This window comes from Sus scrofa, chromosome 8, assembly GCF_000003025.6.
Source record: "Sus scrofa isolate TJ Tabasco breed Duroc chromosome 8, Sscrofa11.1, whole genome shotgun sequence".
Classification (NCBI taxonomy): domain Eukaryota; kingdom Metazoa; phylum Chordata; class Mammalia; order Artiodactyla; family Suidae; genus Sus; species Sus scrofa.
The window spans coordinates 56,275,016-56,289,163 of NC_010450.4; the positions used below are offsets into that span (position 1 = coordinate 56,275,016).

At 43.0% G+C, this 14,148-nt stretch overlaps 2 protein-coding genes across 2 annotated transcripts in view; one reads left to right on the plus strand and one right to left on the minus strand.

Moving 5' to 3' along the window:
• POLR2B (RNA polymerase II subunit B) overlaps nucleotides 1-8,352 on the plus strand; it is a 50,638-nt gene extending 42,286 nt beyond the window's left edge. The window contains exons 18-25 of the mRNA XM_003129037.5: nucleotides 1,048-1,142; nucleotides 1,690-1,940; nucleotides 2,019-2,108; nucleotides 2,893-3,000; nucleotides 3,669-3,782; nucleotides 4,581-4,741; nucleotides 7,262-7,457; nucleotides 7,901-8,352. Of these exons, the coding sequence (XP_003129085.4) occupies nucleotides 1,048-1,142; nucleotides 1,690-1,940; nucleotides 2,019-2,108; nucleotides 2,893-3,000; nucleotides 3,669-3,782; nucleotides 4,581-4,741; nucleotides 7,262-7,457; nucleotides 7,901-7,990 (1,105 nt within the window). The 3' untranslated portion in view covers nucleotides 7,991-8,352. The remainder of the gene's footprint in view (nucleotides 1-1,047; nucleotides 1,143-1,689; nucleotides 1,941-2,018; nucleotides 2,109-2,892; nucleotides 3,001-3,668; nucleotides 3,783-4,580; nucleotides 4,742-7,261; nucleotides 7,458-7,900) is intronic.
• Nucleotides 8,074-14,148, minus strand: part of IGFBP7 (insulin like growth factor binding protein 7) — a 74,734-nt gene continuing 68,659 nt past the window's right edge. The window contains 3 exon segments of the mRNA NM_001163801.1: nucleotides 8,074-8,324; nucleotides 9,297-9,423; nucleotides 10,236-10,352. Coding sequence (NP_001157273.1) covers nucleotides 8,305-8,324; nucleotides 9,297-9,423; nucleotides 10,236-10,352 — 264 coding nt within the window. The 3' untranslated portion in view covers nucleotides 8,074-8,304.

The following is a 14,148-nucleotide window of genomic DNA, read 5'->3' on the forward strand; positions in this document are numbered from 1 at the left end:
ATTTTGAACACCCCACCCCCCGCCGCCCCTTTGTCTTTTTAGGGCTGCACCCATGGCATATGGAGGTTCCCAGGCTAGGGGTCCAATTGAGGCTACAACTGCCGCCCTACACCACAGCCATAGCAACACGGGATCCGAGCCGCATCTGTGACCTACACCACAGCCAGCTCACGGCAACGTTGGATCCTTAACCCACTGAGCAAGGCCAGGGATCGAACCGAAATCCTCGTGGATCCTAGTTGGGTTTGTTAACCACTGAGCCACAACAGGAGCTCCTTGAGCACCTCCCCCCCCTTTTTTGGTAAGCACTTACATGTTTGTGTTTGGATAATAAAGAAATGTCTAAAGAAGAAATAATAAACCTAGCGTTTTAGGACCCATAAATACCTACTGTTAAAACTATAGTATATTTCCTTACATGTTTGTGTTTGGATAATAAAGAAATGTCTAAAGAAGAAATAATAAACCTAGCGTTTTAGGACCCATAAATACCTACTGTTAAAACTATAGTATATTTCCTTACATGTTTGTGTTTGGATAATAAAGAAATGTCTAAAGAAATAATAAACCTAGAGTTTTAGGACCCATAAATACCTATTGTTAAAACTATGGTATATTTCCTTTTTTTCTCATATTCTGTTACTTTTCAGTTTAACATCAAGCATGAATCTCAAATCCATGACATGAAAATTGGTTTAAACCTGGGAATTTAGAAGAGAAGATGGATTTTTGGTTGTTGTATAGTTGCAGAGGGTAGCAGTAAGACTGGAGATGGATGTCGTAGCTTTCTATCCTAACCTCTCAGCAGCCATATGGGAAGAGAGCCTGGGTGACCCCCTCTGAGGGATCTTATGGAAGGAGACTGGACTTCTGTAATTCAAGTTGTGCTAAGGTCAAAGCTACATGTGATCCTTAATATAGTTAATTATCCCAAATCCATGGTTTAAAATTGCCTACTAGATAGCAATTAAGTAAAAATTATCTGTATGTTCTAAGCCTTATTATTAAGGGAAAATAGAAATTAACTTTAGAACCATGTGCTCTTAGGTCTGTTTTCTATCGATCATACAAAGAACAAGAGTCTAAGAAAGGGTTTGATCAAGAAGAAGTTTTTGAGAAGCCTACACGTGAAACTTGCCAGGGTAAGGAACGCTAATCTTGAAATTATGGAATTCGGAGTTAACTTACATGGTTTTCCTGATGAATTTTTCTGGGTCTTTCCCTTACTGCCCCCCTTTTTTTGGCCACGTGGGAGTATGTTTTCTTGTCATTCTTAGAGCTCATATTTGAGGAAATAGGTGTGTTTGTCAAAAGTCTGCACCAGAGAGAGGGCTTGCTGCATTGTCATCCCATCCGTGGGGCCTGCCCTGAGGTGGGAGTTAGGAAATCAGAGGGTCGTCTCACTTCATGGGACACGCCACAGCCCTGTTGTCCCTTGGACTGTCCCTTGCTTCTGTATTTCACAGGCACTTCCTTCCCTCCTCACTGTGCTGTGACCTTAGTGTTTGTCTCAAGCCACAGTGTTTATGTGTATTTAGCGAAGAATGAGAGGATACCTAGAATTAGATTCCTGTTAACTTCCCTCTAACTTGGAACTGATTTATGTATTTGGTTTTTAATCTTTTGAAAGGGGTTTATGTGACCTCATTATGCTAGCACCATTCCAGGAAGTTCCGTCTTTTTTCTCAGGTATGAGGCATGCCATTTATGACAAGCTGGATGATGATGGTTTGATCGCTCCTGGGGTTCGTGTGTCAGGAGATGATGTTATTATTGGCAAAACTGTGACCTTGCCTGAAAATGAAGATGAGCTGGAGGGTACTAACAGGCGCTATACCAAGAGAGACTGTAGCACCTTCCTCAGGACCAGTGAGACAGGCATCGTGGACCAGGTTATGGTCACTCTCAACCAGGAAGGATACAAATTTTGTAAAATAAGGGTGAGTGTAGTTCTGTGACAGTGCTATTTGTGGGAAGGAGACAGGCTGACTTCACTCACCTATCTTTGTATAATTCAGGTGCGCTCCGTTAGAATTCCACAGATTGGAGACAAATTTGCAAGTCGACATGGTCAGAAGGGTACTTGTGGTATTCAGTATAGACAAGAGGTAAGTATCTTTTATCATGGTCAGAAGGGTACTTGTGGTATTCACTATAGACAAGAGGTAAGTATCTTTTATCACCTCTAACCCAAAGTTTTGTTGAGCATTTTATTAAATCAAAATGTGCTTTAAGGGGAGTTCCCGTCGTGGCGTAGTGGTTAACGAATCCAACTAGGAATCATGAGATTGCGGGTTCGGTCCCTGCCCTTGCTCAGTGGGTTGACGATCCAGCGTTGCCGTGAGCTGTGGTGTAGGTCACAGACTTGGCTCAGATCTGGCGTTGTTGTGGCTCTGGCATAGGCTGGTGGCTACAGCTCCGATTCGACCCCTAGCCTGGGAACCTCCATATGCCGCAGGAGCGGCCCAAGAAATAGCAAAAAAAAAATTAAATAAAAGACAAAATGTGCTTTGAGGAGTTCATGTGGCTCAGTGGTTAACAACTCTTCAGTAGGAACCACAAGGTTGTGGGTTCAATCCCTGGCCTTGCTCAGTGGTTAAGGATCCGGCGTTGCTATGAGCTGTGGTGTGGGTCGAAGACTCAGGCTCGGATCTGGCGTTGCTGTGGCTCTGGCGTAGGCCAGTGGCTATAGCTCTGATTAGATCCCTAGCCTGGGAACCTCCATATGCTGCAGGAGTGGCCCTAGAAAAGGCAAAAAGACAAAAAAAAAAAAAAAAAAAAAGTGCTTTAACTTAAGAGCCTAAAGGCAGTAGAGCCAGGGCCCTTCATTTCAGTGTTGGGTGGTACCTGAACATGCCATGTTGAGAGTGACTTGTAAAAATCCCTTTATAGGATATGCCTTTCACCTGTGAAGGCATCACCCCTGACATCATCATCAACCCCCACGCCATCCCCTCTCGTATGACGATTGGTCACTTGATTGAGTGTCTTCAGGGGAAGGTAAGAGATTTCTTTAAAAATGTAGCTTCCAAATTGCCGTTTCTTTTGAAATGTTAGGTAGGTGCTCTCATGTACTTTGGAAAAAGCCAGTATGATACTTTCCTGCTTTTCAGGTGGTTATGATTATGTCTTTTTTTTTTTTTTTTTGCAAAATTATGATTTAAGGATTTTGGTAAAACCTACTACAGCCATTCTTTTTTATATATGTGGTTATTCTTTGACAGGTTCTTTTCTGTAAGTGGTGCTTAGCTTGTGGAACTAGTAACTTTGTAGCTGTACTATTAGCTCTGTGTGCATCTTCCAGCTGAGATTTTCTGTTTTTAAGCTTTTTACTAAGGTAAAATGGCTACAGCTTGCAACATATGGGTGGCTTTGTTTTAGGGCATTAAAATGTTTGGTCACAGGAAGTATTTGGGAGTTTTTTTATCTGGTCTCATGGGGAGCTTCCTATTTGAAGGCTTATTGATTTTTTTAGGTAAACAGTTTGTTATATTTTATGTAAGATGCTAATAAAATGAACCTTACAAAATTACATAGACATTTAATTCTTAGTCTTAAGTTCAAAATCTTCTCTTTTGTAGAAAGGATTTTTTTTTTTTTAAATTGACGTAAACTTCTAAAGGAAGACAGAAGGAAGCAGACTTTTAAAGACTACATTTTTTTTTAAGGTATCAGCTAACAAGGGTGAAATTGGTGATGCCACTCCATTTAATGATGCTGTTAACGTGCAGAAGATTTCTAATCTTTTATCTGATTACGGTTACCATCTCAGAGGAAATGAGGTATGTTTGCTCTTACATTAGTCACTTATGTGTATTCTTTTCTGTATAAGTGTAATTTCATTCTTAAACTTTTTGAGAGTTCCTTTGTGGTGCAGTGGGTTAAGGAACTGGTGTTGCCGCTGCACTGGCTCAGGCCATTACTGTGGTGTGATTTAGTCCCTGGCCCAGGAACTTCCACATGCTGCCAAAAAGAAAGAAAAGTTTAAACCTTTCACTGACGAATGTATACACACACACACTTCAGATGTGTGCAAAATCATGAACGTGCAGATTGATGAATTTTCACCCAGTGAACACAACTGTGTGAGTGCCACCCAGATCCTGGAAATTACCAGAACCTTCTTACCCCTAAATTCATCCTCTTGTGTCCCCTTCCGGTCACTACTTCCTGTCCTCAAGGTAACCACTCTCTTTACCTCTAACAGGATAGAGTAGTTTTGTCTGTTTTTCTTTCTTTCTTTCTTTCAGGGCTATACCTGCAACATATGGAGGTTCCCAGGCTAGGGGTCAAATCAGAGCTGCAGCTGCCAGCCTGCATCACAACCACAGGAACACCAGATCCGAGCCACATCTGTGACCTATACCACAGCTCAGGGCAACGCCAGATCCTTAACCTACTGAGCGAGGCCAGGGTTCAAACCCGCAACCTCATGGTTCCTGTTGGGTTCATTACTGTTGAGCCACAATGGGAATTGCTGTCTGTTTTGATTTTTATAGAAATGCAATTATATATGGATATATATTCTTTGAATTTGTTTAATATTTTTAAGTCTGTGGTTTAAAACCTACTTGTTTCAGGTCCTATACAATGGATTCACTGGTCGAAAAATCACGTCACAAATTTTTATTGGCCCCACGTATTACCAGCGTCTGAAGCATATGGTGGATGATAAGATCCATTCCCGAGCTCGGGGACCTATTCAGATCCTTAATCGGCAGCCCATGGAGGGGAGATCTCGGTAAGGGCGACGCGTGGTTATCACCACAGCGACAGAAAAGAAGGTTCTCCGTTTCTTCCTTTTTCAGCACCCTGAGGGCTGGCTTTTGTCTGGGAGTTGTGCCTTTTGCATTTATCATGTCAGAAATTAAAACTGAGAAAGGTTTAAAATATTTATTATTTAAAAGCAGTGACAAACCCATTGCACATTTACTATAACATTTGAAAAGTACTGTCCAAAAAATTTAGTAATGAGTGACATTAGTTTACATTTTCACGAATCCTTTAATGAACTGGTTTGTGAGAAAATGGCTGGCATCATGTGTCTGCTCCTGCAGTCACCCCACTGCTTCCTGTATTTTACCTTTACATTTAAGTGTATGAGGAAAGGCTGACCTCACACATACGTGGTTGGAAAGGGAAGCATATTTTGATAATTTTCAAGTGATTTTGTTGCTGCACCAAAAGGACAAGTTGTTTCTTAAAGGTTAGTGTGATGTAGAATCTGAAACCACTTAAGTAACTCTTATATTTATTATGTTAAAATCCATTGGCTTGTCTTACACTTTGAATGTATTTTATACATATGTAACTTTATAGTATCAATTGATCACTTGGAAAATATGGCTACACTGAGTTACGCAGATTTTTAAATGTTGACACATTTCATTATACAAAAGAAAAAATTCACATTTGTGAATATTACCACCATGTCATTAGAAGTCTTTATGTATTGGGAAGTTATGAAGTCTAAGTGTTGGATAGAGGGTTTCTAAAACTCTGATTTTTGACTGAAAACTTACATTTTAAGTCACTTTCAACAAATACATAAAATTGTTTTCCTTAACGTGAAAGGCTCACTTTGTTCATTTTCCAGAAAAATGCCTGCCAAATGTATAAGTCTGAATTAACATAGTTAGTGCTAATGTGGATCATCACAATTGGTGTCAGCTCTTTTTTCAAGTAAAAAAGACATTTCGTGATAAAGGCGACAGGACTGCCATCTTCAGAGTATAGCAGAAGTGCTGTGGCAGCTCCTCATTTTATCATAGAATATTAAGAAATGTGTACTCAGGAGGTCAAAGTTCAAGAGAACTAATCAATTTTACTACTTCATTAATGACATTCTTAAAGTAAAACTGGTTTTCCCCCTTGAGATACAGTGGAGAACATGACTGCAGGTGAGGTTCTGCCTTCTTGATGTGTTCAGGTGCCAGCAGTTTTATCCAGTAACTTTTGCAGCTCTCAGTACAAATGATAGCACTGTGAAAGAGGCAGTCATGTTGTTGGTATTATAAAAATAGTTTTCATCCTCCTGGGGGCTACGCACCATACTTTGAGAACCCTTGCTTTCCAAGATATAGGGACCTTATAAAAACTAATCACAGTGCCTCTTTAATATTACTAGATATCTGGTGTTGATTTCCTTGATGATTGCATACTTTAAAATAGGTTTGTTGGTTTTAATTAGGCTACAGGTAAGGTCCATGCCTTGCAATTGATTGACCTGTCTCTTGAATTTTCTTTCTAATCCATAGGTTACCCTCCAACATCCTTGCTGTTTGTTGAATTAACTGGGTTGTTTGTCCTAGAGGGTTTCTCACATCTGGATTTTGTTGATTGTACTCCTGGATTGTGTGTTCTATTTTCCTTGTAAATTTAGCTCATCAAATCTTGATGAGATGAAGGGTTTGTGTTCCTTCACATGAACACTTCAGAGGCAGCAGTGTACTGTATACTCTGAACAGCTGGTTGTCTTTTATGACTTTAGCAACTATTAATGATCATTACTTAAAACAATTAATTGCAAACTGAAGAGATCTCCAATTTTATTCATTTATTAGCTCCAATACTTTCATAGGGAAAAAGTCTGTTTCCTCAGCTGGTTCCCTAGTGACGTAGCTCATACAGGGGAAAGGCAGATAAATGTGTGATTCCTTCCTTTTATTTACTTTTCAGAATGACAAGTTGGTTGCCTAGAATCCTCCAAAGTTGACCAATTGTTTTGTTTTTGGTAATACCACCAAGCAGCTCATCAATCTTGTTCTTTGTAGTAAGAATATTAAGGATGCCATCACAATTCACTTGTGTGGCCACCTGAACAATGCGTTTCATTTCACTCTCTGCTGGGCAAACTGTTGACTCTTTACCTGTTCTTTCCATTACCTTTGCCAACATGCATTTCTCATTTCATGCTTGACTGCCTGGGTGACTTATTCTTGGAGAAGATGCTTTCCTTAGATTGAATTCTGTTAAGTTCAATGATAGTATGATGAGTCTCTAGTCTGTACTCGATTGTATTTTATGAGGAAAATTATGTGTTATACTTGAATCTAATGTGTGTACTCTGGGGACCTTCTACTATACGTCAAATAGCTGGTAGACTTCTCAAGCTCCTCACCATGTAGTGAGAATGTGGGCGTATAAAAATTAGAGTCCAAATCTCCTTTCCTAAACAGTGTTCTTTATTTTTGCCGTTAGTCAAAGTAGCATTGATAATAGAAAATAAGCACAAAATAGTCAGCTGTTTTTCTCTTAACAGTGACGGTGGCCTGCGTTTTGGAGAAATGGAACGAGACTGTCAGATTGCCCATGGAGCAGCCCAGTTTTTAAGGGAAAGACTATTTGAGGCATCAGATCCTTATCAGGTTCATGTCTGCAACCTGTGTGGCATAATGGCGATCGCTAACACCCGGACCCATACGTATGAATGCAGAGGCTGCCGGAATAAGACTCAGGTGCGCTAGACCTCACGGGCAGGTGCTCTTGTTCAGGATGGGACCCTGCTGGTCTGACCATGTGGGCAGATTTAGTGGGATGGAACAGATGGGCAGTTTTGACAGCAAGCTTCTGTCAGATTCCTAGTTTGAAATGAGGGAAAAGGTAACAATTAGGTTTTTCAAAAAACCAGTGTAAGTTTTACCTTAGAATTCCTCTTGGCTGTTCATCTTTTGGAAGTAATAAGGACTTGTAGAAGGAACTTTAAATCATGAAGGTGAATATAAATTAGGTCTAGCAGAAAGAGTGAAATACCGAAGCCAGTTAAGAGAGGGAACCACCAGAGGCCAAGGTCATAGGCTGAGTGCTGGCACCAGTCACGCACTCACAACCTAAGCGAGTGGGTTAAGGGCCATGAGGGCGCTGCTGTCTGTCCTCGCTAATGGCCTTCTCTCTACCCTAGATCTCGCTGGTGCGGATGCCGTATGCCTGCAAGCTGCTGTTTCAGGAGCTCATGTCCATGAGTATTGCACCTCGGATGATGAGTGTTTAGCTCTCTTACAACTCTGTGTGTCTTGTTTCTATGATATGGCTTTAAATTTTTTTTTTTTAATTAATGAAAATGTACTGTATTGTGAGAAAAAGCATTTTATTTGTTTTGTTTCATGATAAGCATGCTTTTCTGTAAATACAGCTTTTGTAGATAGTCTTGATGTGTTACCTTTATTTCATATTTCACTGTGTAAAAACCACTGAATATAACTAAAGTGTTAGTGTACTGCATGAAAAGAAGCTGGTTATTAGGTGAGAACCAGGGCTGTAGTTATCCATGACTATTAGCTACGCAGACTAATATACTCTGCAGGTTTACAGCTCAGCACCTTCACCTGTTTAAAAAAAAAAGAAAAAAAAAAAGGTAAGAATTAGTTTACATGTGTGAACATGGTTGACTTTAATTCTGAGAAAGTTTAGTGTTTCCAAATAAATGAAGATGTTGAAATGTAGGGCTAAGAGATGAGACTGTAGCTGGCCCTGTGGAATCTCTGGAATTGGAGCTCTGTAGGATGCTGGATGGTGACCCTGGCCTCTGTAAGTGGCTTCCTCACAGAACTGAGAGAAGCAGGTTGACAAACGAGGCGGGTGAGGTCCAGAGGCTCAGGGCCCTCCTTTGAAACTGGTTCACAGGCAGACTCCCAAGTGGCAGAGCTGAGACTTCACACGTGCCTCTCGGCGGCTGCCCTGTTTCTTCCTGTCACACCATGGCTAGCTGACCCAGCCCTGGCGGGGCTTTGGCACAGGCTGACAGGAAGCTGTGTTCTCATTTTTGGCTTAAAACCAGTTCAGTCCTCGATCTAAGAGGACCATTAAATGTAGAGCAGCGTTGCTCTGGCCTCCCCAGGATGGGTGCCTGAGGAGGCCTGTGACGGGCGTGACAGACGTGGCAAGGCTTGGGTGCTGGCTAACACACTCTTTTTTTTTTTCTCAGAGAAAAGCTTAAAGTGAAGGACCAGAATTGCCTATGATAATTTCCTTTTAAATGGGAATTTAATAGTCACAACACTAAGAAAAATGCCATGAAAATAGAAAGTTCTGGGAAATATAAGCCAAATCGGGTTTGAGTTTCAACTCTTATTAAGATAACAACGAAAGCACTAAAGTCCTAACAACAGTATTTCCATCCAACACGGACTGTTCTTCGGGAGCCACCCACTGTCCTCCTGCGTAGATACTTGATGCCCTTCCTGTGTGGATACTGAACAGCACGGAATGCCAGTAAGAGTTACTCTGGCACTTCCATGCTTGGTTCCGTTATCAAAAGCACTAGTCATTTTGAAATAGCTATGAGGCTTACTACCTACCTTTTTTCACTGGTATCTCATGTAAAGTGTCAACCACTGTAATTTTTGCTGATGCTGAAGCCTGTCCTTGGGAGTTAGCTGCATGGCACTCATACTCTCCAGCGTCTTCCTTACTAAGAGGAGATATCTGGAAGGAAAAGGGTCTTTAGAGTTCCCACTGGGGCTCAGCAGGTTGAGAACCACACCAGCACCCCCGAGGATGCAGGTTTGATCCTTAGCTTGACTCAGTGGGTTAAGGATCCAGCGCTGCCCTGAGCTGTCAGACTTTTTAGTGGGATTAAACCTAGTGTAGGTCACTAATGCGGCTGGGATCCCAAGTTGCTGTGGCTGTGGTGTAGGCTGGCGGCTACAGCTCCAATTTGACCCCTAGCCGGGGAACCTCCATATGTCGCGGGTACAGCACTGAAAAGGGAATTTTACTTTCTCCATGGCAGTCATCTTTTTTCCAGTGCCTTCAGTTAGGTCATTATTTCCTAAGTTTCCTGATAAGACCAGGGGCTTCATGGCAAAGATGCTGCTAGAAACAATGAAGGCCCTGTGTTCGGAGGATTATTTACAGCTACCACATTTGGTCTGAGGGACAGTTGGGGACAAGCCCAGGTCACACTGCAGTTTGAGGGAGACCTGGTGGGCATGGTCTGTGTGCTCCCTTGTGGGTCCCTGACCATCAAAGATCAAGTAAAATAAAGTAACTATTAATAACTAAGATAATAGTTTGTTCTCTGTGAGGATTCACTTGGGGGGAAAAAAATTGGGTTCTTGTTTATTTTTCAGTTGTCTCCAAAACACCCGGTAAACCCAGCTGTTCTTGTGTTTCAAGTTTCCTGTGAAAGAGGAGCCACAGCTCTATGGCCTGCTGGGCAGGCAGGATGGGCACCTGGCAGTGCTCCAGGCCCCGCTGCCAGCTTGCCCATCTCTCCCCGTAGCCCTGCTACTCACCAGCACCCAGCCCGTCACTTCATGCTTTTCTGGGCCACCCCGCGTCTGAATGGCCAGGTTATCTCGGTCACCAGGCAAGAGTTCCGTCCTTTGAACTCCATAGTGACCCCTTTGTACCTGCAAAGAAAAAGGGAGGAAAGAAACAGTGTGAGTTCTCTTCACTGAGCATCAGCGTGGATGTGGCCCAGGGAAGCTGTCAGACTTTTTAGTGGGATTAAACCTAGTGAGTGCCACGTGACCCTTTCCTGAGCACTTACGTGAAATCTATATCATCTCTTCCTGTTAGTTTACCGCTAAGCTTAGATATTTAGAATTAATGTATTTTTCTGCATGCTGGGGAATTACAAATGGTTCTACTTTTTCTGCCACTGGCCACCACCATCCCCTCATGCCCTGGTAATGCTGGGCCTGCTGCCATTCGCCACATTTGACAAACTGACCCTTGGGACCTGGGGTAGGAGCCCAACCCCTGGGCTCTTCCTGCAATCTCATCACTGGGAAATAACAGGTTAAGTCCAAAGCCAATACCATTACTTTGTTCTGAGGGCTAAGGATTCATCAAATGATTTACCAAAGATGGGAGAGCAAAAGCACCTGCAAGGACTTCCTGTTGTGGCTACCAGTAATGAACCCAACTAGGATCCATGAGGACACAGGTTGGATCCCCGGCCTCTCTCAGTGGGTTAAGGATTCGGCATTGCTGTGAGCTGCGGTGTAGGTCGTAGACATGGCTCAGATCAGTGTGGCTGTGGTGTAGGCCAGCAGCTACAGCTCTGATTGGACCCCTAGCCTGGGAACTTAAATATGCCTCAGATACAGCCCTAAAAAACTAACAAAAAAAGCATGTCAGGTACATGCTGCTGTCATTCCCTTAGGACAAAAAACCTGCTGCCTGTGCCTGTCATGATAAGATTGAGAAAGACGAAGGAAGAAGAAACTCACTTTCCCTCACTTGAGGCCAATACTGAATACTGCCTCCCCCATTTAAGAAAGCAAAGTATGTTCATTATGTAAACTTAGGAAAATACATAAAACTTCACAGAAGAATAAAATTTATCCTCTATACATAGATATATTCAGTATAAATTTCTAGAAATAGAGCTGCTGAGTCACAGAATATAAATATTTTAAGGCTTTTGTGATACTGAGTTTAAAAAAATACGTATGTCAAAAAATATACAGGAATTCACCTGGTGGCTCAGTGGGTTGAGAACCTGACTAGTATCCATGAGGATACAGGTTCGAGCCTTGGCCTCGCTTAGCGGGTTAAGGCTTCGGTGTTGCTGTAAGCTGTACGTGGCTTGGATCCTTCCTTGCTGTGGCTGTGGTGTAGGCTGGCGGCTGCAGCTCTGATTCCACCCAGAGCCTGGGAACCTCCATATGCTGCAAGTGTGGCCCTATAAAGAAAAGAAAAGAAAAAAAAAAATAGACTACATGTAGCACTGTTTGTCATCTGAGGCTGACTTTAAGGGTTAGGTTGGTGTTTATTGATACTACCTTTGTAATTAGGAAAAAGGATTTACAGTCTCAAATAGGTTCCTTTTCATCTTTACCACATAGAAAACATACAGAAAGTAGTGCAAAGAATTTATACATGGCAAGTTTTTATGTGGCAAACTGTTACACTGCCTTACTTATGTAAAGGGAGTTTGTTATTGTTTTTAGCTGTGCACGCAGCATTCGGAAGTTTCCTGGCCAGGGACTGAACCTGAGCCACAGCAGTGACAATGCCAGGTCCTTAACCATTGTGCCACCAGGGAACTCCAGGAGTTTGTTGACAAATACATTTTCAGATTTGGAAAAAAGATGCAGGCTGGGCTGAGACAAGTGGTTTCTCAGCTGTTACAGATGTGCAGGGGGTTGGAACTACCTCAATGATTGAACCCTAGAAGTTTACAGGACAGAAAAAACTAGAAGTCACTGCTCACCACAGACACTCAACTAGGGGGACAGTCAGTGAGGTGCAGGGGTCACCTCAGCATCCTCTGGTTGTGCTTCAGCTGCAGCCAGACCTTCCTGAATCCTGCTGCTGCTGCACCAAAGGCTGTGGACACGTGATTCACAGCAGAGAAAATCCAAAAATCCGAAATGGAGTCAGGACACTGAGCAATGCGGAGGTGACACCTGTGCCCATCTGCTAACACTAAAGAGTGGGCACAGACACAGGGACATGGCATCCATGTATTGCTGGGGACACTGTCAACTGCTACCGTCCCTTCAGAAAGTCATTTGACAGTGACTAAGTTTTTAATTAAGACTAAAATTAAATCTTTTGACCTAGTCATTTATCTTTAGGGGCAATCATCCTATAGGAAAAGAAGAGCCAGCTGCAGGAAGGACATGGATGCTCAGATGTTTAAGGTGATGAAAAACTGGAAACAGACCACGGGGCTGGTTTAATAATTACGGCCCATCCACACGGCCTCTTACGTGGCCCCGGAGAAACAGAACTGGAGGGAAGCACAGGAAGTATCAGAGAAAAGCAGTTTCAGATCCCTCTGCATGTGTTCCCACCTCACCCTGCACATGGACTGGGTGTCTGTACACAGCTGGGGAGGAATAAGAGCTATAAAAAAAAAAAAAAGAATATCCTTGGAGGTCATGAAAACCCTAATCTGAAGAAGTTCAGGAAGGAAAAGAACAGACAGCCTTCCAATCTGAGAACATCTAAATGTTTGGAGGGAACTCTGGCGTCTTCACCTTCCCTGCAAGCATCGCTCTGACTGCTCTTGGACTCTTTCTATGCCAGGCATCTACTAAGAAAATAAGGGACTTGTTAGGGCTCAGCAAGTAATGGTCTGGAAAGCACAGCCCACCCGCCAGGCTAGGCCAGTGTAGATTGGCACTGAGCCCCGTGTCTCCGAGAGAAGGCCACCCTTTTGGTTCTGCTGCCACCAAGAGTCCTTGAGCGGGAAACTCATGCTACATTCAGCTTAACAGGAGAGGGTTTTTAAGACTCATTCATATGCAAAAAGCAGTTCTGTGCTCAAACTGGATTTGACAAGTGATCTTAATATATACCTGGTTATGAGCAGAGGGGAGAGAAAGCAAATGGCCTGCTTATTTTTTTTTTTTTTTTTTTTTTTTTTTGCTTTTTAGGGCCACACCAGGGGCACATCGAGGTTCCCAGGCTAGGGGTCCAATCGGAGCTGCAGCTGCCGACCTACACCACAGCTACAGCAATGCCAGATCCGAGTACATCTGCAACCTACACCACAGCTCACGGCAACACCTGATCACCACCCACTGAGCAAGGCCAGGGACCAAACCCTCAATCTCATGGTTCCTAGTCGGATTTGTTTCTGCTGCACCACAACAGGAACTCCGGCCTATTTAATTCTTTAGGCCACTGGCTTTCTAAGTGCTTTGACATGGCCCATGGAAGAAATACATTTTGCACTGCGATCTGGAAAGTACCCAAGAAAATTTTTATGAAATACCTTTACTAAATCTGCCTTTACCTAAGATATTTCCTGTTCTACTTTTTAAGAAAACACTGGTTGTGATCCTTACATTAAATTCAACACTCAAGGATGGGTCAGGGCCTGCAGCTTGAGAAACTGCTCCAGGGCACGCATGTGGCGAGTTACATTATGCAGTTAGAATAAGTCTGCAGGAGTTCCCATCGTGGTGCAGTGGTTAACGAATCCGACTAGGAACCATGAGGTCGCGGGTTCGGTCCCTGCCCTTGCTCAGTGGGTTAACGATCCGGCGTTGCCGTGAGCTGTGGTGTAGGTTGCAGATGCGGCTCGGATCCCGCGTTGCTGTGGCTCTGGCCTAAGCCGGCGGCTAGGCTCCGATTCGACCCTAGCCTGGGAACCTCCATATGCCGCGGGAGCGGCCCAAGACCAAGAAATAGCAAAAAGACCAAAAAAAAAAAAAAAAAAAAAGAATAAGTCTGCAGAGCCTGGGA